The 24,280-nt window shown below is 38.7% G+C and overlaps 1 protein-coding gene across 6 annotated transcripts in view; it reads right to left on the bottom strand.

The window, feature by feature from the left end:
* Window positions 1-24,280, bottom strand: part of MAPK10 (mitogen-activated protein kinase 10) — a 267,785-nt gene that overhangs the window by 44,723 nt on the left and 198,782 nt on the right. The window contains exon 8 of one of the 6 annotated variants that reach the window (XM_063458770.1): window positions 8,331-8,402. The exons of the other annotated variants lie outside the window; for them this stretch is intronic. Coding sequence (XP_063314840.1) covers window positions 8,331-8,402 — 72 coding nt within the window. The remainder of the gene's footprint in view (window positions 1-8,330; window positions 8,403-24,280) is intronic. 6 annotated transcript variants of the gene reach the window in all.

A 24,280-nucleotide genomic window follows, 5' to 3' on the forward strand; every position in this document is an offset into this window, starting at 1 on the left:
CTCCTCAGTCACTGTCCCCTTACTTAGCCCCTGTCCCTTTCCTCAGCCCCATCCATTTCCTCAGCCCCTGTCTCTTTAATCAGCCCCTGTCCATTTCATCAGCCCCTGTCACCTTCCTCGGCCCCTGTCCCCTTCCTCAGCCCTGTCCCCTTCCTCAGTCCCTGTCCATTTCCTCAGCCCCTGTCCCCTTCCTCAGCCCCTGTCCCCTTCCTCAGCCCCTGTCCCCTTCCTCAGCCCCTGTCCCCCTCCTCAGTCCCTGACCCTTTCCTCAGTCCCTGACCCCTTCCTCGGTCCCTGACCCCTTCCTCGGTCCCTGACCCCTTCCTCGGTCCCTGACCCCTTCCCCGGTCCCTGACTCCTTCCTCGGGGGGGGGGGGGGGGGAATCGATCTTGGGTGAGTGCCCACACTTTTTTACCCAGGACTTGACCCCTGCATATAAATATAAACTACCTTCAGTTGATGAGGCATAATGCATGCTAGGTCCATACCTCCCAAGTGTCCCTAATTACAAGGGACAGTTCCTAATTTAGGCCCAAATCCTTTTGTCCTTCTTTTCTATCCTAATGTCCCTCTTTTCTATCCTAATGTCCCTCTTTTCGAGGAACAATATATTGTTGATGTGCTGCGTGAATAAACAAGCTCCACAGCAATAATACCCACAGTAATCTGTCTTTTAAGTACCACCAATGTGTTTAGAAATCAGTCTGTGTAAGTAAGATACACTGTTCTTGTTCAAATTACATTTTAGTTGTATAGCTTAGTAAGTCACCAACATTTTCCCAGCCTCAACCCTTTAATGGACTTTACTGACTGTCCCCTCTCCACTCCTGAATTGCAGTGCTGAGAGGAAGTGAGGTCAGCCTAGCCTGATCCCTGCTGGACCCCAGGGAAGCTGCAAAAAATTATTAAAAGTGAGGGTAAATTTTCAAGCTGGACAAAAGTGGTAAGTGGTGTCCCTCAGGGTTCTGTTTTGGGACCGCTTCTATTTAACATATTTATAAATGATCTTGAAATGGGCATTGAAAGCCATGTATCAGTGTTTGCAGATGACACAAAACTTTGTAAAGAAATAAAATGTGAGCAGGATATTGCCTTGCTTCAGAGGAATTTGGATAGATTGGGGGACTGGGCACTAAAATGGCAGATGAAATTTAACGTAGAAAAATGCAAAGTTATGCACTTCGGGGTTAAGAATGCACAAGCAATTTACACCCTAAATGGTAGTGAACTAAGGATAACCACACACGAGAAGGATTTGGGAATTGTTATAGACAAATTAGGTAGCAATATGCAATGTCAATCTGCCGTTGCTAAGGCCAGTAAGGTTTTGTCATGTATAAATAGGGGCATAAATTCTCGAGATGAAAATATAATTTTGCCTCTTTATAAATCGCTGGTAAGACCACACCCTGAATATGCTGTGCAATTTTGGGCACCTGTTCTAAAGAATGGCACGAGAAAAAGTGCAGAGACGAGCTACAAAATTGATAAAAGGAATGGAGCATTTTAGTTATGAAGAAAGGTTAAAAAATTTAAATCTCTTCAGTTTGGAAAAACGGCGCCTTAGAGGGGATATGATAACATTATACAAATATATTCGGGGCCAGTACAAACCGTTATCTGGAAAACTATTCATAAACAGGACTATACATAGGACACGAGGTCACACATTTAGGCTTGAAGAAAGGAGATTTCATCTAAGGCAAAGAAAAGGTTTTTTTACAGTAAGAGCAATAAGGATATAGAATTCATTGCCGGAAGAGGTGGTGTTGTCAGAGTTTATACAGATGTTTAAGTTACAATTGGATAAATACTTGCAAAAACATAACATACAGGGATACAATTTCTAATTAGTGGGGTAATAGCTGCTTGATCCAAGGAGACATCTGACTGCTATTTTGGGGTCAAGAAGGAATTTTTTCCTAGTTTGTTGCAAAATTGGAAGCGCTTCAGACTGGGTTTTTTGCCTTCTTTTGGATCAACAGCAAAAGCATATGTGAGGAAGGCTGAACTTGATGGACGCAAGTCTCTTTTCAGCTATGTAACTATGTAAGGGTGTCTAAATTAAATATAATTTTAAATATGTTTGTGTATTTCGCTAGGAGTATTTTTAACAATGTATGTGAGTGTAAGGGTTTATGTGTGTATATTAGTGTGTGTGTGTAGCTAAGCGCTCATTGTAGTGTTTGTGTGTGCTCATAGTAGTGTTTGTATGTACTCAGTGTTTGTATGTAACAGTGGCTATAGAGTATGTGTGTCATTGTTTGTGTATACAGCTGGATTTACGTTTAACAATGTATGTATATGTAAGTGTGTTGCAGAGTGCATATTTGTGTAGCAAAGTATAGCAGGGTGTTTGTACATGTGACATTGTGTATGTGATTATCAGAGGGATTGTGTGTAATTTTAAAAGAATGTGTGTTTAGTATTGTACCAGGCCATGTGAATTGAGGTGTGTATCTACATATGTGTGTACCTGTGAGTTTGTCTGTAATGCATATATGTGTGTTTCTCTGGGTATCTTTGGGAGTATGTATCTATGTCTGGTATCCTGAGTGTGTGTAAGGGGGGCTAACCATGTAGTTTTGTAAGGTGCCCCAGAAATGTCAATGGCTCTGGGTCTCTGGGTCTCTGTGTGCATGCTTTCCCTCTCATTGCATGTGTGATCTATGGGTCTGATAGAAACTGCTGTGATTTTAGTCTGGTTTCTATCCGCCTCCAAATCACAATGTAAGATCTTTATTATGTAAATATGCAAGGAATAGTATGGTTTCTCATTTTAAAACAAACAATGGTTGTATGCAATTATCGCCTGGATTCAAATATTTAGGGTTATACATTAATCAAAGAAGACATGGAAAACAGCTTAGTTGGAGAATTAGTCCAAATGGCAAGTTTAAAACCTAAAGGGGTTTATACACTTTATAGGGAAGTGTGGTAATTAAAATGGGATCACAATCACAAAAGGTTGGTGTAAATTTTGCAATTTGAATTTGAATTTGCCTAAATTCAAATTTTAGTTAGTAGACTTTAAAATGTGCAATCCCCTTGCAAAATCACCACTATTCCCATTTTAGATTCAAATTTTGATTTGAATATCATACAAGGGTTAATTTTCATTTAGGAAGTTAAGATACTATTTCAACTTATCTGGCTCTTAATTAAAAAAAAAATAGCATACAATAAATTAATCATATAAGTAAATCACATCATAATAAACAATATAACAAAATAAAATAAGGGATTAGATGAATACTCCAAATTCTTACAGGATATCACCAGTTAATGTTGCTTATTTTAAAGCCACGTGCAGTAAGAGCATTATGCAACATAAACGGGAGATGGAGCTCTTATCGTTCAAGCTAACATTCCATTTCAATGAGTGCACATGGATGGTAGCAGTTGCTAGGGTACATGAAAGCATGAGGAAGTAACCTTGAATTTCAAAACTCTGCTAATGAATAGCTGAAAGCTGACAAAAGAAATCAATGTGCACAGTATATAACGGACATCAGAATTATTTAAAACTAATTGGAATAACATTTTTTTTTCATCTTCATAAAAAGGAGAATGTTTAAACTTCTTGCTACATGTTTTACTCCCATCCTGATTAAGGGATAACAGTCTTTGTTTGGTAGGCTGTACGCTGTTTGGGTATATAACATCATGAAATCCAATGGGAGCCAGGAGTTTTTTGTTTTTTTTTAATATGAGTAATCTATTTGCGACTTTCTAGGTTCATTATGTTGTCATACACTTTAGAACCCCAACATTAGGAGTATCTCATTTGCTGGTTACTCAGGAGTTACTGCTTGATTGTACACTGACAACAATATTGCATTAACTCTGTTCTACAGCATGAAACACTCATTTTGTCTAAGTGTCTTAACAATTTGCTTAAAAATCGAATTGTACTCTGTTTGCCTCAATTATTAGAGCATAAAGTCCTCAGTAGGCAAGCATAGCATCTCTAAACAACAGGAGCTTAGACTATTCAGTGGTACAGATGAGACAGGTAGAGAACAGCTCTTAACTGTAGCAGTAAAATAAAACATAAACAAAACAGATATACACTAGATATACATTAATTATATATGTAGGAATGCATAGATCTTCAACTTCCTCCATGTAAGGTGGGTGGGCTGAAAGATAATACAAATTATATAGCGGTTCAATGACTAGGTCCCTTCCTATATCCGTTTCCCTGTGGGTAGGGGGAAATGATTAATCATGAGCTGGGTCTCAAACATCCCAGGTCAAATAAGGACCACGGAACTCACCATTTCCTGATCCTATTACTTTAAAGGGTTAGAGGGACCCCAAGCCCATCAGGGCTGATACAAATCCAGCCACTTAAATAGAGGATCAGGCCCCAAATAAAACATTACCCTCTCTAAATGTGTCCAAGGGTCACAAAGCACTGCCTACCCCATATTCAAACATTCTTACTTCCCTCAAAGCCTCCAATCATTCCAACCGACCTATCCTTCAACTCTAATACGAATTAGGTAGGGAAAGTCAAAATCACATTTTATTTTTAAATAAAAATAAAATGCTATTTAATTACTGCCTGAGCTGTATGTATTTTCAAATCACAAACATAATCCCGCTTTTACAATGCAATAATGTAGTACCCTCAAGTGGAAAGATTGGTTGATGCACATTAGCACGGGGTAATGAGCAGCAGATCAGTTGACCCACCATGCTCCACGTTGAAGTCAGCCTCATAAATCAAGTCAGTCTAGACCTTTGAGAAGTCATGAATCATTTGGCAGAAAACCCATCTTCGTCTGTAAGTCGGGACCTTCCCAGCAAATGAACCTGTTCACTCATGGAGAAGAAAGGCCCCATGAGTATTTGTGTTTAAATGATTCACATGGTCCATATGTAGGAGCATCACCTGTGAATTAATGTTTTATTTCATCTTTGAGTATGACATAATGCCAAGCTGTTTTGTATGCTTCTTTTTAAGTCTACAGAGATGTGATCTTGCAGTGGAGAAGTTAGCCCTGCGGCATTCTCTATTGTGCTCAAAGAATCAAGGTTTGTTTACTTTTGTCATCCTTATTACTCTTTAATGAAGTAGAGTTGGTGATGTAACTCTTTTCAAAGTAACATTTGCGTCATTAGTCTTGTCCTTTGTTTTAGCTGTGATAACAATTTAAGGTCATTTATCTTAGGAAACGTAATTTCTTGACTGTTAAAGGACCACTCTAGGCACCTAGACCACTACAGCTTAATGAAGTGGTCTGGGTGCCAGGTCCAGCTAGGGTTAACCCATTTTTTTATAAACATAGTAGTTTCAGAGAAACTGCTATGTTTATAAATGGGTTAATCCAGCCCTCAAATCCTCTAGTGGCTGTCTCACTGACAGCCGCTAGAGCCGCTTGCGTGATTCTCACTGTGAAAATCACAGTGAGAGCACGCAAGCGTCCATAGGAAAGCATTGATAATGCTTTCCTATGAGACCGGCTGAATGCGCGCGCAGCTCTTTCCGCGCGTGTCCATTCAGCCAAATAGGAGGAGGAGCGGAGGAGAAGAGCTCCCCGCCCGGCGCTGGAGAAAGGTAAGTTTTAACCCCTTTCCTCTCCCCAGAGCCTGGCGGGAGGGGGTCCCTGAGGGTGGGGGCACCCTCAGGGCACTATAGTGGCAGGAAAACTAGTATGTTTTCCTGGCACTATAGTGGTCCTTTAAGAATATGACATAGAATCTTTTGCATCCGGTATATACACTAGTTCTATACTGCTCTATTATTTTTAAAACAATTTATTGTTTTAAATGAAACAGGACATGATCAATACATACATACATGAATACAGAATTTAAAACGACGAATATGCGCTTAGAAAAGGAAAGAAATCTAAATTTAACAACAAACAAAGAAAACAAAATATATGTTAAAAATTGCATGGTTTGGTTCCATTTAGAAAATAAGGTGGGGGGGAGGAAATAATCCAACAAGGATTTTAGAAAATACCCGTTAGTAAAGTTTTTATAAATAAGAGCATGAGAACCTAGAGTGCTTCTTTATTTTATATAACATGTTTAATATGAGAGCTCCATCTATGCCATACAGAAAATAATTTGTTTTCTAAATTAAATTATTGTTTAAAAAGTGTAAATTAAAAGGAAGAACTGTCACCTTCGAATTGTTGGAGATGCAAAAGCATTGAAGGCTTTTTGCTCCATGTGTGGTGGCAATGCGCTCCAGTGGCAGTCTTTTTGGATAAGGTCCTCAGTATAATTAAGGAAATCCCAGGATGGTCCATAAACTTTACAGCCTTATCATATCTTCTCCTAGAGCTTCCAAAATCAGTCCCTAAATAATGCAAAAGCTGATCATACATATAATTCTAACAGCCTAAAAACGCATTGTGAAAACCACCACAATACCAGCCATATCTCATCTTAAAGCTGACATAGACATAGAGCGAAGTTATGAGACTAGACTTACGTCTATATTTCCCTCCTCAAAGTGGTCCATGGAGACATGGAACCTATGGGACACATGGAGATTGAGTAAACTGGATTAGATGTAACCAGAATGCGGGATGGAAAATCTATGAATATCAAATGGCTTGGCACACTGTAACACTGCATAAGGAATGTCGTACAACACAAAATAATTAACTAAAATCAGATAGGCAATCTCATTGCCTAGATATTGTACTATGCACTGTTGATGTTACCCCTCCCCCCTTTTCTTTTCTGTACCCTTCCCTACTTTACTTCATGGGAAAAAAAAATCTATAAAACCTTTCAAATTAAAAAAAAAGGAAGAACTGTAAAATCCAACATCCACAATTAATCAATGGCGTAAACATTCCAATTTGACTAGCTATTTTTCTATACAGCATTGGTGGCTAACCTTGGAACTCCAGATATCTGTGGACTATATTCTCCATGATGCTTAGCCAGATGTTACCTCTAATAACAGGAGGTACATATAAAAGAAACTTTGTACTAAGCAAAGTTTTAACAACTAAACACCCAGAATATATTGGTGTTTGGATCAACTATGGTAAAACGGGATAGATAACACTATTTCCTCAACAAATAATAAGCATTTGTAAAGAATTTATTAAATTACCAGCACACTGTCTACTACAGAATCAATGGATCTAGATAACAATTGGACGATCATCTGTATTTAAATGAGAACTGTCATGTTTCCAGAATTGTTAATACTATGTATACCTATCCCTATATTTAATAAATATCTATTTGTGAGGTATGAAAAAAAAAAAAAAATAGAAATCCTCACCTCTTTATCCTGCAACTGGGTGCCTTTCTGATTTGTTATAAGCTATATGCTTTGCATTTGGCATTTAGCATAAATAAAGCATGCAGAGAAGAGGAGACATTAACACATTTTTATATTTCTTCCCTAATTTGCAATGTTTGTCCTGCCTTTTATTTTGTCCAAACCAGATTGTGATGTAATTTGCTAAATCTCGAATGGGTTACTTTCTTTAAATAATGTTCTAGTTTGAGTAACTCTTGTTGGCATAGTACCACCCAGACCTCCGTATAAAGCAATAAAGGAAAACGTACCTGTAATCCAAATCCCACACCAAGGCCACGTTCTAAGTCCTACGGTGACATCACTCTGCCTTGCTGCAGGGGGAGGGATGTCCCAGGACTTGAGTTGCACCAGATGCCTTTTATGCTGAGAATCTGTGTTAACAATTTGTAAACAAGATGCTCTGTTTCTTTTACATTTACAGTAAAGTGATTTGAAGTGGTCATGGTGCCTGGAGTCTGTATGCATAGCATTATAATATGAAAGGCAGCATGTATAGGGAAAATGCACATTGGTGCCAGAGGTGTAACTCTGGCAGCTCAATAGCCAATCTAAGCAATGAGGGTTCCAGGCTGGGCAATTATAGGTGATTTACAGTGTTTTTCAATTTTCAGTTCTGTAAATTCCAGAGAAGAGCTCATACATTTAAAAAAAAAAATCATAGAAAAACGAAAATAAGTGTTTGCCACCTCACCGGAAACACAGTGCTCTGACTCTAAACAGCCTAAACAATTATCTTTGAAAAGAGTTTTGATTTTGATAAATGGCCTTTTCGGGGATTTACATAAATCTGAGGGGGAAAAAAAATATATAATCCAGTATAATTTGTTTTGAAAACATATATATCTGTATATACATGTCTGTCTATCTATCTATCTATCTATCAATATATTGACATCTTTATTTTTATTTTCATATACATACATACACACAGAATCACACACACACACATTACCCCATATATGCATGTAGATATATATGTAGAAATGACTTGGAAGAAAAATGTATGGTTTTTAGGAAGGATACGATCAGTGCCAGGAAACAATACGGCCCCTTTAATCATTTCGCCCATGATGCACCCCACTGACCACATGTCAACTGAAAACAAAAAGTGAAATGTAGATAAACAGGAACAAACAACAAAACAGTGCACATGAAGGACTATCACGCTGATAATTGATTGGATGTTCGATTCCACACTAAAAGCGTTTTCATTTCACTATTAGTTAAGCATATCCAGTTGTATTTTAGAGGAATTTATAGACACTACAACATAGTCTTAAAAAAAAAATAAAAAAAAATAAAAAAAAAGGACTTTTTTCTGTATAAATGATAACATAGGTGACAACCAATTGGAACATGGAATATCACATAGCACGCCAAATGCAATGTATAAAGCATAGTTGAGTAAATTTTACTAATAAGCTTATCCGAAGAATGTTTGACCACACTTTCAATATCAAACAGTAAAACTGTGTACCTGATGTTGCAGTTTTGCAAATGTATTTATTTATTTTGTTTATTTAACATGTTTTCAAAGGATGCAATTAAAAAAAATTGATGTGCTACATCTATCTATTTAACCGTCTGTCTGTCTGTCTGTCCATCTCTCTGTCTATCTAATTTATATACACATTTAACATTCTGTGACATTGCCAGGTGTAGAACCGCACCTTGGTGCTGTTTGACTAGGGGACTGCACTCACCCCCCACCCCCCAAAGAAAATTCCATTTAGTAGCTAGCAAACACATATTAGAGATTATATGGTTTCCTATTAAATTATTTTGCTCCAGACAGAAATAATAATAATAATAATAAATGTTTGGATTTGCAGGTAAGCTATGTCTGTTAGTAAAAATAATGTTTACAGTAAATTTAACTCTGAATATATTGACATTAAATTCTTGTAAATATTATAGTTGTGATATTCTATAATTGTCAAAAATAGCTCATCTTTTATTGTCATGCAGTAATGGAAATTGCCAAATGTCTTCACTTAAACAATACTCAATAAAAATAGGCTTTAGGGTTTTTTCCTGTTTTGTGTTAAATTGAAAGTAAAAATTGCATAATTTATGCTAAAAGTGAGGTATGAAGTTTGAGGGCTCAGTCTCATGACATATAAACTAAGGTAGCTGCTGTAACAAAAACACAGAGACATGCACAATAATAGTTTACTTGAAAAACATGTGCTGCGTATTGTGTATGTATCTGTGCATGTTGTTCTCACCTCAGTGATATACTAGACATTTAGATAAGATGTTTAAACAGCTGTGAATGTTGTAGAAGTAGTGATCATTATTGAATATGCTTATTACTGTGATAGTGCGTGCAATATTCTGAAGACGAGTCGGCTTCACAAAAAAATTAGTTGCTATTACAACAATAACAAAAACCACATGTAAATATCCCAGGAGACAATATTTCAGAAAGTGACTCTCTAGAAATGTCTGTGTACTTGTCAGGATTACAGAATGATCCAGCACGTAGAATTGTGTTACACAGAGGGCTGATAGGTAACGTATACCGGACCTTAGAATGGCCGGACTAACGTACCAAAGAATAGTCAGGAATAGCCGAGGTCAAGGGAAACAGAAAGAGACACAACAATAAGGAAAAGCCAGGAGTCAGGGATGCCAGAAAACAGGGAAGTCAAAATCAATGCCAAAGTCAAATAACCAGAATTACCAGAATAAATAACGCATTCTCAGACAACCACAAGGGAAACCACAACAGGGCACTGAGCAGGATGAGAACTGGGCCTAAATACCCCTCCTCTATATCTGATAGGCTGTAACCGGCCTTTGACCCCAAAGGCAGTTACCAGGTTCCCATTTGCATAATTGCATTGCTGCTCAGCATTAACCCTTCTGTGGAGTTAGTTGCTGCTCGGCACAACTTTTTATGTGTGGACAGTAAATACCATTAACCCCTTAAGGACAGAGCTTCGGAAGCTTGTCTTTCACTTTATGACAACGGCATTTTTTGCTGTTTGCGTTCAACTGCAATTTGCATTTGACTAATTTATTGCACCGACGCATATTATATACCGTTTTTTAAAGGACAGAAAGGGCTTTAATTTGATGTAACATATTTATATATATACATGCTTATTTATTATAAAAAAAATACAGAAAAATGCAAAAAAAATGAAAAAGTTTGTTTTTTTTTTACAGTTTTTGCAATAATAATGTGTGCAAAATTAGTGCAGGTTAAGGAAAGTAATTAAAAATAAATTCATTTAGTTGTTCTGATATACAGAATATATAATGTGTCTGGGATTTTAAGTTTTTTTTGGTAGTTACAGGTCACAAAGCACAAGGAGTAAAATAAACTTTTAATGTGGAGCGATTTTAGAATTTGGTATGTTTGTCTTGTAAGCTTAATAGCAATAAAAGAAAACAAAATTGCCACACAAAAGTATATTATTATAAAGTAGACACCACAGGCTATTTACCTAAGGTTGTTTTGACACTTTCTACGTAGCCATTTTACCGCCAACCTCTGCTAAATATTGGAGTAAAATTGTGTTTTTTGGGGGTTTTCGCACACAAACTTATAACAAAGAACTTCTCATGTGTATTTTGTAAAGTTGGTGTGTGCTATTCCTGTACAAAGTTTTATTATGTGTTCAGTTACTTCTGCTCAGTACAACGGTACCCCCATTGTATGTCTTTGGCACTATTTCGTGAAGCTACAGTGCCATATAGGAGACCTGTCCTTTTCAGTATTCACAGTAGAATTTTGAGAGACGGATTTAATGAGCCTATGCTTCCATTTGGGGTATTATAACAGTTTGACTGTTCAAAAAAAACCCACAAAGGCCTACCATTTGTAAAAGTAGACACTCCAGGGTATATCAAAAGGTGCATATTGTGCCTTTACATGCCCCCATTTTTTTACCATTACATGCCAAAGTATGTGGTAAAAAATAATTTTGTGCATTTTTTACATATGGATTGCATTTTTGCTGGGCATTTTGTATATTTCATGTGTGCCACTAAGTTCAAACCCCCCAAATTATGCTCAGCTAAGTCTTCTGAGTAAAAGGACACCCCCATTGTATGTCTATGGCACTATTTTGTGAAGCTACAGTGCCATATAGGAGACCAAGCCATATCAGTTTTTACCAAACTTTGAATTTTGACGCTGGGCCTATGTGCAATTTCCAAGCATCTTCGCAGGTTTTAAATTCAAACTACCCCACAAAGGCCTACCATTTCTTAAAGTAGACACCCCAGGGTATTTCAAAAGACATATTTTGAACCTTAGCGTGGGATAATTTTTCCGCTAGCGTGTACCAGGTGTAGTGGTAATAAGCATTTTTGACACACAAAGTGAGTTTGCACAGTATATTTTGCAAACCATATGTGTACTACCACTGTATAATACTTCAAATGTTGCTCAGCTATGTCTGCTGAGTACAAAAATACCCCCGTATGTACCTTTGGCAGGTATATGTGGAAATCGGAGGGGCACATTTGGGACACAGCCATTCCATTTTTTTTCAAACTTTACATTTTTACGCTGTGCCCATGTCCCATTTTAGAGTATTTTACCAGGCTATATAATCCAAATACCCCATAAAGCCATACCATTTCTTAAAGAAGACATCCCAGGGTATTTCAAAAGGCATATTTTGAACCTTAGCGTGGGATAATTTTTCCGCTAGCTTGTACCAGGTGTAGTGGTAATGAGCGTTATTAAATGTATTTTTTTACTTTTTAAAACTTTTTTTACTTTTTAAAATTATTTTTTTAACTTTTGTTTTGCTTGTTAATTTTTTTAAAGTTTCCTAAACTTTCGTAAAACTTTTTTTTACAGATTTAACATTTTTCTAAGCTTTTTTTTACGTTAACCCCTAACTAGCAGTAAGCAGCACTAACAGTAAATTCCCCATTTTCCCATAACTCCCACCCACCCCAGCTAGCAAAATATTTAATTATACAATATTTAAATTAGTTTATTAAATAAATTTAACCCCTGAGGGTTAAAAAATAAATAAAAGTTAATCGTCAGGGGTTAAAAAAAAAATTAGATCACAGTATAATACTGTGATCTGTATTTTGATCACTGTAGGCAGTGATCGACTGGCAGGGAAGGGGTTAATTTTTATTTGGACTGGGTAAAGGGTTTATTTTTTTTATTTATTACTTAAACGTTATTAAAACTTTTTTTAACTTAATTTTTTAACTTTTTAAAGCTTATTTTTAAACTTTTTTAACGTTAACCCCTAGTTAGCCTAATACTAAATCCCCCAATTCCCCACTAACTTCCACCCTCCCCAGCTAGCTAAATTTATAATTTTAAAATATTTAAATTAATTAATAAAATAAATTTAACCCCTGAGGGTTAAAAAAAAAAAAAAGAATTAACCCTCAGGGGTTAAAAAAAAATCAGATCATAGTAAAATTTAATCCCTGCCAATTGATCACTGTAGTCAGTGATCGATTGGCAGGGAAGGGGTTACTTTTTTATTAAAATGGGTAAAGGGGGGGTAGAGGGGGGTGGGATTTTAAATACACTTTATTTTTTTTGTCACCAGGGGGCAGGATCAACACTGATCCGTCTCCCTGCACTTCACACTGAACCCGGAAGTGCAGGGAGGCGGAGGTGAGTATACAGAGCACATGTGCCCGCTCTGACATGCTGTCAGAGTGGGCACATGTACTGGGACAGCCCGATCCGGTGCTCTCGGTCTGCCTCTAATACAGAGGCAGACCGGAGCACCATTAACCCCGCAAACGCCACAATTGTGGCGATCTGGGGTTAATTTTAACGGGTGACGGACGAGGTCCGTCACTCGTCATTAACGCATTCCCCTGAGTGACGGACCTCGTCAGGAAAGAGCAGAGACTCGAGACAAACTTCAGAGGAACACTAACGGAGCAATAAATAGAAAGTAATGAAACAATAAATAGATACATGTCTTATTCTTTCCACTATTACATAAAATCAAATACTCAACAATAGCCAAATCACACATAACCGAAAGCTTCACCATGCAAAAAAGCACTGAAATGTAAACTTGCTTCTGCCGTAGAAGGCAGAGCTAAGACCACCAGTTGGACCATAAAGGATGGCTTTTCAGTGTTCCTACCTAGGCATTGAACTACAGGGAGTGCAGAATTATTAGGCAAATGAGTATTTTGACCACATCATCCTCTTTATGCATGTTGTCTTACTCCAAGCTGTATAGGCTCGAAAGCCTACTACCAATTAAGCATATTAGGTGATGTGCATCTCTGTAATGAGAAGGGGTGTGGTCTAATGACATCAACACCCTATATCAGGTGTGCATAATTATTAGGCAACTTCCTTTCCTTTGGCAAAATGGGTCAAAAGAAGGACTTGACAGGCTCAGAAAAGTCAAAAAATAGTGAGATATCTTGCAGAGGGATGCAGCACTCTTAAAATTGCAAAGCTTCTGAAGCGTGATAATCGAACAATTCAAAATAGTCAACAGGGTCGCAAGAAGCGTGTGGAAAAACCAAGGCGCAAAATAACTGCCCATGAACTGAGAAAAGTCAAGCGTGCAGCTGCCAAGATGCCACTTGCCACCAGTTTGGCCATATTTCAGAGCTGCAACATCACTGGAGTGCCCAAAAGCACAAGGTGTGCAATACTCAGAGACATGGCCAAGGTAAGAAAGACTGAAAGACGACCACCACTGAACAAGACACACAAGCTGAAACGTCAAGACTGGGCCAAGAAATATCTCAAGACTGATTTTTCTAAGGTTTTATGGACTGATGAAATGAGAGTGTGTCTTGATGGGCCAGATGGATGGGCCCGTGGCTGGATTGGTAAAGGGCAGAGAGCTCCAGTCCGACTCAGACGCCAGCAAGGTGGAGGTGGAGTACTGGTTTGGGCTGGTATCATCAAAGATGAGCTTGTGGGGCCTTTTCGGGTTGAGGATGGAGTCAAGCTCAACTCCCAGTCCTACTGCCAGTTTCTGGAAGACACCTTCTTCAAGCAGTGGTACAGGAAGAAGTCTGCATCCTTCAAGAAAAACATGATTTTCATGCAGGACAATACTCCATCACACACGTCCAAGTACTCCACAGCGTGGCTGGCAAGAAAGGGTATAAAAGAAGAAAATCTAATGACATGGCCTCCTTGTTCACCTGATCTGAACCCCATTGAGAACCTGTGGTCCATCATCAAATGTGAGATTTACAAGGAGGGAAAACAGTACACCTCTCTGAACAGTGTCTGGGAGGCTGTGGTTGCTTCTGCACGCAATGTTGATGGTGAACAGATCAAAACACTGACATAATCCATGGATGGCAGGCTTTTGAGTGTCCTTGCAAAGAAAGGTGGCTATATTGGTCACTGATTTGTTTTTGTTTTGTTTTTGAATGTCAGAAATGTATATTTGTGAATGTTGAGATGTTATATTGGTTTCACTGGTAAAAATAAATAATTGAAATGGGTATATATTTGTTTTTTGTTAAGTTGCCTAATAATTATGCACAGTAATAGTCACCTGCACACACAGATATCCCCCTAAAATAGCTAAAACTAAAAACAAACTAAAAACTACTTCCAAAAATATTCAGCTTTGATATTAATGAGTTTTTTGGGTTCATTGAGAACATGGTTGTTGTTCAATAATAAAATTAATCCTCAAAAATACAACTTGCCTAATAATTCTGCACTCCCTGTATATATTTGAACAGTCTAATAACAAGCCATAGAATCTTCTTCTACAGCTGAGGAACATTAGGAAGTTAGTGGAACATAAAAAGGAGGAAACAGAAGACTCTACAATCTGTTAACATCTGAAGAATACAACCTGAAATCTATCTACAGGGATACTCATCTTTTAAATTACTGTAGCAACATTTAGTACATTTTAATCAAGTCAATGTTGGAATATGGGCAAGCTAGCCCAAGAGAAGAAGGTAGCTAGAAGATGTTAGAAGAATAGTAGTAGAAGAGGAGTGAGCTGGAGGTGTGTTGCATGTAATGTAAAATCAATGTCAAGCACTTGATAAACGTTATATGCAACCATTATTAAGTATAATAAAAATAAAAAGCTCTGTGTCCTGGAATTTTTTAATTTTTTTTTATGATCGTAAATTAAATTTTATATTACTGGAACATGGTACTCTTCAAAAGAATGCTTTGTAGTTGATTTCATTTTCACCAGTTTCTTTGGCACGACAGGTGAAAAAATATTTTGTGTTCATCAACAGGCTTGGTATTATTTGCATTTATCTTGCAAACTGTCTCTCTAAATTATAAATTTCTGTTTCCATGCAAGAATAAGTTACTATAAATTTGATAGACACTCAAGCCTGGTTGGACATTGGAAGGCAACACCACCAAGAAGAGAGGCAAAGTTCAGCATAAAAACCTACACTGTCTTCAGCACATCTACAAGTGTAAACCTGCTCAATGCAAGAGATTATAAAAATAATACTAATGATAGTAAACAAGACAAAAAATAAATTGAGCCTGGCGAGAGAGACACTTCTTTTTACTCCAGATGACCATCCTTTAAGAAGGTAAAATGGATGAAAAGCATTATTATTATTATTATTATTTTATTATTTATATAGCGCCAACAAATTCCGTAGCGCTGTACAATGGGTGGACTAACAGACACATAATCAGACCACTGGACGTACAGGAACAGAGGGGGTTGAGGGCCCTGCTCAATGAGCTTACATGCTAGAGGGAGTGGGGTATAGTGACACAAACGGGTTAAAGTAGGGGAATTAAATAGTTTGTTAGAGAAGGGTTTATTGAGTGCTTGGTAGGTCATTTTTGACAGTTGCAGGAAAGGAGTCATGGGGTGGGGGATGAGAAGCCTGCTGACAGTTTAATTGATACGCTTTAACGAAGAAGTGAGTTTTCAAAGATTTTTTGAAGGAGTGGAGGCTGGGTGAAAGTCTGATTGAGGAGGGAAGGGAGTTCCACAGAATAGGTGCAGCCCTAGAGAAGTCTTGAAGGCGAGCGTCAGAGGTGGGGATCCGGGCAGAGGATAGGCGTAGGTCTTGGGATGAGCGCAGGGGTCTCGACGGGACATACTTGTGTATGAGGGAGGATAGGTATGTTGGAGCAGCATTATGTAGGGATTTGTAAGCAAGTGCCAGAATTTTGAATTGGGCCCTATATCTAACTGGAAGCCAATGCAGGGACTGACAGAGCGTGGAGGCGTGGGAGGTGCGACCGGACAGGAAAATAAGCCTTGCAGCCGCATTCATTACAGATTGCAGCGGTGCAAGCTGGGAACATGTAAGACCGGTCAGAAGGGGATTGCAGTAGTCGAGGCGAGAGAGAACAACAGCATGAACCAATATCTTAGCCGCGTCTGGCGTTAGATATGGGCGGATGCGCGCTATGTTCTTGAGTTGGAAGCGACAGGATTTGACTATCGATTGGACATGGGGAATAAAAGAGAGGTCAGAATCGAAAAGAACCCCTAGGCAGCGAGCCTGCGAGGTAGAGGTGATAGTAGCGCCGTTGACTTGGATGGAGACAACAGGAGTAGCAGCACTTGAGGGAGGAAAAACTAGAAGTTCTGTTTTGGACAGGTTGAGTTTAAGGAAGTGAGCAGCCATCCAGTTGGAAATTGCAGAGAGGCAGTCAGAAACACGAGTCAAGGTGGGCGGAGAGAGATCAGGGGAGGACAGGTAGATTTGCGTATCATCTGCATATAAATGATATTGGAAACCAAAGGAGCTGATGAGTTTACCAAGGGAGGCAGTATAGATGGAGAACAATAGGGGGCCGAGGACAGATCCTTGGGGGACGCCGACAGAGAGGGGTTGGTGAGAAGAGGCAGAACCAGAGAAATAAACACTGAAAGAGCGCTGGGAGAGGTAGGAGGAGCACCAGGAGAGAGCAGTATCCCGTAGACCAAAGTTACGAAGAATGTGAAGAAGCTGTTGATGATCAACAGTGTCAAATGCGGCAGAAAGATCAAGGAGGATTAGGATAGAGTATTGGCCGTGAGATTTAGCAGCAATTAAGTCGTTGGATACTTTGGTCACAGCAGTTTCGACAGAGTGACCAGCGCGGAATCCAGACTGAAGGGGGTCAAGCAGAGAGTTGGATTCGAGAAAGTCTGTCAATCTGGCGTACACAACTCTCTCGAGGATCTTGGAGGCAAATGGGAGTAGTGAGATAGGGCGGTAGTTGGATGGGGAGTTGGGATCAAGGTTGGGCTTTTTCAGAATCGGGGTTACGGTTGCATGTTTGAAGGGTGAGGGAAATGTGCCAGAGGAAAGGGAGAGATTGAAAATGCTAGCGAGAGGAAGAGCAAGAAAGGGAGACAAAGTGCGGATGAGATGCGAGGGAATAGGATCGAGAGAGCAGGTGGTGGGGCGGGAGGACAGGAGCAGTGCAGAAACCTCTTGTGCTGTAGCAGGTGAAAATGTGCATAGGGTGGCAGGGGGAGTGGGGTTGGGTGATATAATGATAGGGGAAGGAGAGAGATTAGAGATCTCTTTCCTGATTGTAGAGATCTTCTCAGTGAAATGAGATGCAAAGTTTGTGGCGGACAAGGTGGTGGAAGGAGGGGTAGTCACAGGGCGAAGAAGAGCATCAAAAGTGTGAAACAGGTGTTTGGGTTGATGGGACAGTGTGCTTATGAGGGTTTTGAAGTAGTTTACTTTTGCAGAGGAAAGAGCCATGCTGTAGGAGCGCAGCATAAATTTATAGTGGACAAAGTCAGATGCAGAGTGAGACTTTCTCCAGCAGCGTTCAGCATTGTGGGATAGCTCAGTGATTAGTGCTCTAGTGTCTAAAACATGCAGGTATTATTGCAGGTAGAGTCAAATTTTCCTTTCATCTTTCTGAGGTAAAAAAAAAAAAAATAGTGATATTGATAGGGCCAGTAAAAATAACATGTAAATGCCCTGTTGAATACTTTCATATTATTGTTACCACAGCATAAATCTGACGCCAATACATATGACAGGGGCACGTCACTAAAGTGCTTATAGGCAAAGAGTCTATAGGTGCTGCCACACATTTAAAAAAAATGTCTGGCAGTAGTTTGACTAAAACTGTCCCCAGACTACCACCTCTCCTGTCACATTGGTCTCGCATAATTTACACTTATAAATTATTAATATCAATTCTATCCAGCCTTAATGACGATAATTGGCTGAGAGTTCTGGGGAGAGGTAAGCCCACTAAGTCCTCTCAGCCTATCACTGCCATGCAGTCAGGACAAAATTAAAAATTCTACATATGGTGGCAGCCAGACACGGGGCACTCTATGGGTGTCAGAGAGCGCCAACATTTGCCAAACTGCTCCCAAACTGTTTGAAAAAAAAAATGGGATTGCACCACAGACTATTTGCACCATAACCACTGCACTAACCTGTAGTAGTTCTGATATACAGAGTGCATCTTTAATTCCATTGTCGGAGTTTGGAGTATTTCTCAATCCAGTTTCTCTGGCTGAGGCTGAAACGTTGCATCTGTTTCAATACAAACCTGCCTTTGGTTTTTACCCTTTGAGTGCGTGGACAGCTTTCATTTCTATGCACTGTATGTATAGGGGTATGTAGCCATCCAAGTCTATGAAGCACCACTATAATACCCATCTGCTTATTGTGTGCAGTCCCATTTGTTGGAAATAGTTTCCTTTAATCTAGACAAAAATTCCATGCAACTTTTTTTTTAACCCAGCTTCCTCAGTATAATCGTACACAAAAACATTTTGCTGTGTAATTAGAAAGTGTATAAAGTTTAGGTGGTATAAGACTCCTTCTAGTGGAATAGCAAATTAAAATACCTGCAGAACCCATCACATGCTTTGCTTTGCCTAATGACTTCATAGTTTAATAAATTCATTACAGTGTTCATATTTTTTCTGCAGTTAAGCTTTCAGTTTACTATACTGCCAAAAATAATTACATTACAGAGTATTTTCCATTATGTTAGAAATGTAATGGAGCCATGAAAATCATCTACACTATACAGCCTAGAGCAAAACGATCATTTATTATCATTCATCTTCTGCTTCTTTCAAGGTATCAGATGATGTTTTTCTGTTGCAGAGATACAATTTCTATTCAATACAAGGACAAATCTGTCACGGACGAGGTCAAAGTATAATGAAGACCACGCACTGTTTTTTTGGAAGAAAATAAAATAGAGAAGGTAAAGGAAAAACAAAACTATTTTATTGCCACTAAAGGATTTAAGTCTTGTTGTAATAATTCATAAAAAGTAGTACCCAAGTATAGACCATTTCTAGAGTAAACATTTCAAAAATTGCCAGTCATATTAACTACACCAATGCCAAACTAGGACAAACGTTGCATTTGATGCTTGCACTAAAACTGACACATACACCAAAGGATCTCACGGTAATCATTTTCTGGTCGTACATAATATAATAAGTATTTAATATAAAGAACAAGAGACTGGCATTTCACAATATATGTTCAATGCTCAGACGAGGTCAATAATTAAATAAGCAGTTTATGTAGAATCTAAGCAGATACAATCATTTTCTATTTTGGAGAGTGACTAGCACAGAAACTGGCAAAACTAAGTACAAAACAGATACTAGTAGTAAGTATATTATATGTGTTGAGTTTAAAATAGATCTGTAGCCAATTATATTTTTTCTTATTTGCATTCCTTCTTTCTTTAAATCCAAATCTGAACCTTGATTTCCTCTCCGCAAAATCAAACATTTTAGAAATTTTGCAACATGATCTGCAAGCAATTAGGTAAGTTACCATCAATCAATGAATAGAATCAAAAGTTCTCTGGGTGCTCAAAGGGCAGATTTCTATTGAAGCAGAGGCGATGTTTCCGCCCCATTTGGAGTATTTCTCAATCCAGTTTCTCTGGCTGAGGCTGAAACGTTGCATCTGTTTCAATACAAATCTGCCTTTGGTTTTTACCCTTTGAGTGCGTGGACAGCTTTCATTTCTATGCACTGTATGTATAGGGGTATGTAGCCATCCAAGTCTATGAAGCACCACTATAATACCCATCTGCTTATTGTGTGCAGTCCCATTTGTTGGAAATAGTTTCCTTTAATCTAGACAAAAATTCCATGCAACTTTTTTTTTAACCCAGCTTCCTCAGTATAATCGGACACATTTGCAACGTCTGGCATTGTATGCCTTGTGGATGTTAATTTCTGTGTAGTTTGTAACCAATACAGTCATATTAATATAGAATATGCATTTTTAGGGAGATAAAAATATGTTTTGGCAAAAATGTCAGTGTCACACCAAATGCTATACAACCCCCAACACATCTACACTTCCTACCTCATTCCTTCCAGAAAAGCATTATTATGTATTTAAATTCTGAACTTGCTTTGTAATCTTTCTTTCCCCAGATCCAGACATGCATCCTGATATCCTATCAGCAAAATCATTCCAGAAATGTTTCTAGAACTAAGGTGCTGTTACAATGATGTGTGGTGTAGGTTCACAGAAGAAATGAAGCACTAGTAAGTGGTCCAGTAATAGCCAGATTTCATCTTTATCAACAAGACAGGCAATTAAATGGTAATTTAAATGGAGGGCTTACACTACATTCGCTGCCATAAAGGATATAAATGCAGGCATGGTACATTGCATTGAAAAAATTACTGAACAGCACACATATTACATAAATATAACATGTATACCATTATCTCCCTCCACAGCCAGAAAATAACAAGGAAATGCATACAATATAATTACCGTATATACTCGAGTATAAGCCGAGTTTTTCAGCACATTTTTTGTGCTGAAAAACCCCAACTCGGCTTATACTCGGGTCAATGTCTGTATTATAGTTATGAGTAACAGGAAATAGTATAGAAGTGGCGCTAAAGAATCAAATCGATGGATGGTGCAGCCAAAACCAAGTATATCACCACTATATATACTTAAAGAAACATGTACAACCAAAAAAAGTTTAAGCGCACACACACACCAAACAGGAGTGATTACCTGGGGTATAGCAAATAGGTATCTCCTCCTTAGTACACAATGATAGGGTTTGACAAATGGAAAATCCCTATATAAAAAATATAAATACAGAGAAGGACATAGTGCAACCTGTATAGTATATATACTTTAAAGTGAAAATTTGAGATGGAATCACTCACACTTTTTTGAGCCGTTTAGAAGTAGGCTCAGGACTTATACAGCTTTCATGTCACTTAAATGGGACATGCACATTTACTTGAATCCTCAGGCCGGTTCCCCTTAGGTCTCAATGATCATCAAGTTTGGAGTCAGGAGTCAGGAGCCAGGAGCCAGGAGCCAGGAGTATCAGGATAAGTAGTTTATTTTAACAAATAGTTAAAAGATAAGTAATAAAAAGCAATATTGCACACACAACGCGTTTCAACCAACTGGATGTGGTCTTCCTCAGGTGCTCTTCTAAATTACAATGGATATACCACAGTTTATATAGGGGAATCATTATCTGCTTAATTATTCAATTCACAACACTTGTATATGTAATTACCCTTATATGGTCCGGACCGGATGTGGTCTGCCACCTCCAATATGGCTCCACATCCGGTTCGGAAGGGCACATTAATGGATCCAATATACAATATACATTATAAAAACAATCAGTATAAACAATAGATATATCCTATCCCCATCACAGTCAGCTACCATAATATGGTGAAATCATGTGTGACTGCGAAAATAGGTGTATCTAAGGTCCTCTCGTGTTCCGTTTCGTCACTTCCGGTGACGTATCCGAAAATGGAGTCCGCCCGTCGCGTCACTTCCGGTAACGCATATACCAGCCGAAACCGTCGATATTGCTTCCGGTTTCATGATGAGGAGGCGGAAACACTCTCTTCGCTCTCCTGGGGGTATAGGGGTGTCCATTTTTGATTTGAGGGCAAGGTGGCCATCTTAAGAGTGGGCAAACAGTCCTCTTATGAATACATTCATACGCAGGGCACATATTGCATATAAGTAAAATGTGGAGCCATATTGGAGGTGGCAGACCACATCCGGTCCGGACCATATAAGGGTAATTACATATACAAGTGTTGTGAATTGAATAATTAAGCAGATAATGATTCCCCTATATAAACTGTGGTATATCCATTGTAATTTAGAAGAGCACCTGAGGAAGACCACATCCAGTTGGTTGAAACGCGTTGTGTGTGCAATATTGCTTTTTATTACTTATCTTTTAACTATTTGTTAAAATAAACTACTTATCCTGATACTCCTGGCTCCTGGCTCCTGGCTCCTGACTCCTGACTCCAAACTTGATGATCATTGAGACCTAAGGGGAACCGGCCTGAGGATTCAAGTAAATGTGCATGTCCCATTTAAGTGACATGAAAGCTGTATAAGTCCTGAGCCTACTTCTAAACGGCTCAAAAAAGTGTGAGTGATTCCATCTCAAATTTTCACTTTAAAGTATATATACTATACAGGTTGCACTATGTCCTTCTCTGTATTTATATTTTTTATATAGGGATTTTCCATTTGTCAAACCCTATCATTGTGTACTAAGGAGGAGATACCTATTTGCTATACCCCAGGTAATCACTCCTGTTTGGTGTGTGTGTGCGCTTAAACTTTTTTTGGTTGTAAATGTCTGTATTATGGCAATTTACATTGCCATAATACAGACAGGGGGCTGGCAGCGAGCGCTTACCTCTCCTGCAGCTCCTGTCAGCTCCTTTCTCCTCCTCGCCGGTCCGTTCAGCACCTCTGTCAGCTCCCAGTGTAAATCTTGCGAGAGCCGCGGGGTCATAGTGCGGCCGCGAGACTTACACTGTGAGCTGGCAGAGGGAGCTGCACGGACCGGTGCGGAGGAGAAGGGAGCTGACAGGAGCTGCAGGAGAGGTAAGCGCTCTTTGACAGCCCCCCTCCCCCTCCCACTGAACTGCCAATGCCACTGGACCCCCAGAGAAGGAGACCCCCCTCCCTGCCATGTATCAAGCAGGGAGGGGGGACGAAAAAGAAATAATAATAATAAAATAAAATATTTAAAATAATAATATTACAAAATAAATAAAAATAAATAATAATAAAAAAATGAATATAACAAAATAAAATTACAATTATTATAATTTAAAAATAATAATAAAAATGCCCACCCCCCACCAAGGCTCTGCATCACACTCTGCATCACACACACACTGCACTCATACACACACACACACTGCACTCACACACACACACTGCACTCATATAAACACACTGCACTCATACACACACACTGCACTCATATAAACACTGCACTCATACACACACACACACACACACTGAATTCATACACACACTGCATTCACACACACACTGCATTCACACACACTGCACTCATATACACACTGCACTCATACACACACTGCACTCATACACACACACTGCACTCACACACACACACTGCATTCACACACACTGCACTCCTATACACACTGCACTCATACACACACACTGCATTCATATACACACACACACTGCATTCATACACACACACACACTGCATTCATACACACACTGCACTCATTATATACACACACTGTAAATAAAAATTCAATTAATATCATTTTTTAGGATCTAATTTTATTTAGAAATTTACCAGTAGCTGCAGCATTACCCACCCTAGTCTTATACTCGAGTCAATACGTTTTCCCAGTTTTTTAGGGTAAAATTAGGGGCCTCGGCTTATATTCGGGTCGGCATATACTCGAGTATATACGGTACATATTATATTCCCTGTGATATTACACTCACATTAATTGAGCCTCGGTATATCGTCTATATATATCATTTTCACCAATTGCCCACACAGAACTGTGATTGGTGTAACTATTGTATTCATCCCATGATCAGCCAATTGTTCAATGACTCACAGATACCACACCAATAGCAAGATACAGAAGTTGCACAATATTAACAAGGTTAACATTAAAACAGCAGTGTGCATTTCTTACTGCTTACATGTGAGCTGTTTATTCAAACGAGTACAGTATGATCACAGTAACGTATTTTTCTATTATTATTATTAT

This window comes from Pelobates fuscus, chromosome 6, assembly GCF_036172605.1.
Source record: "Pelobates fuscus isolate aPelFus1 chromosome 6, aPelFus1.pri, whole genome shotgun sequence".
Lineage (NCBI taxonomy): Eukaryota > Metazoa > Chordata > Amphibia > Anura > Pelobatidae > Pelobates > Pelobates fuscus.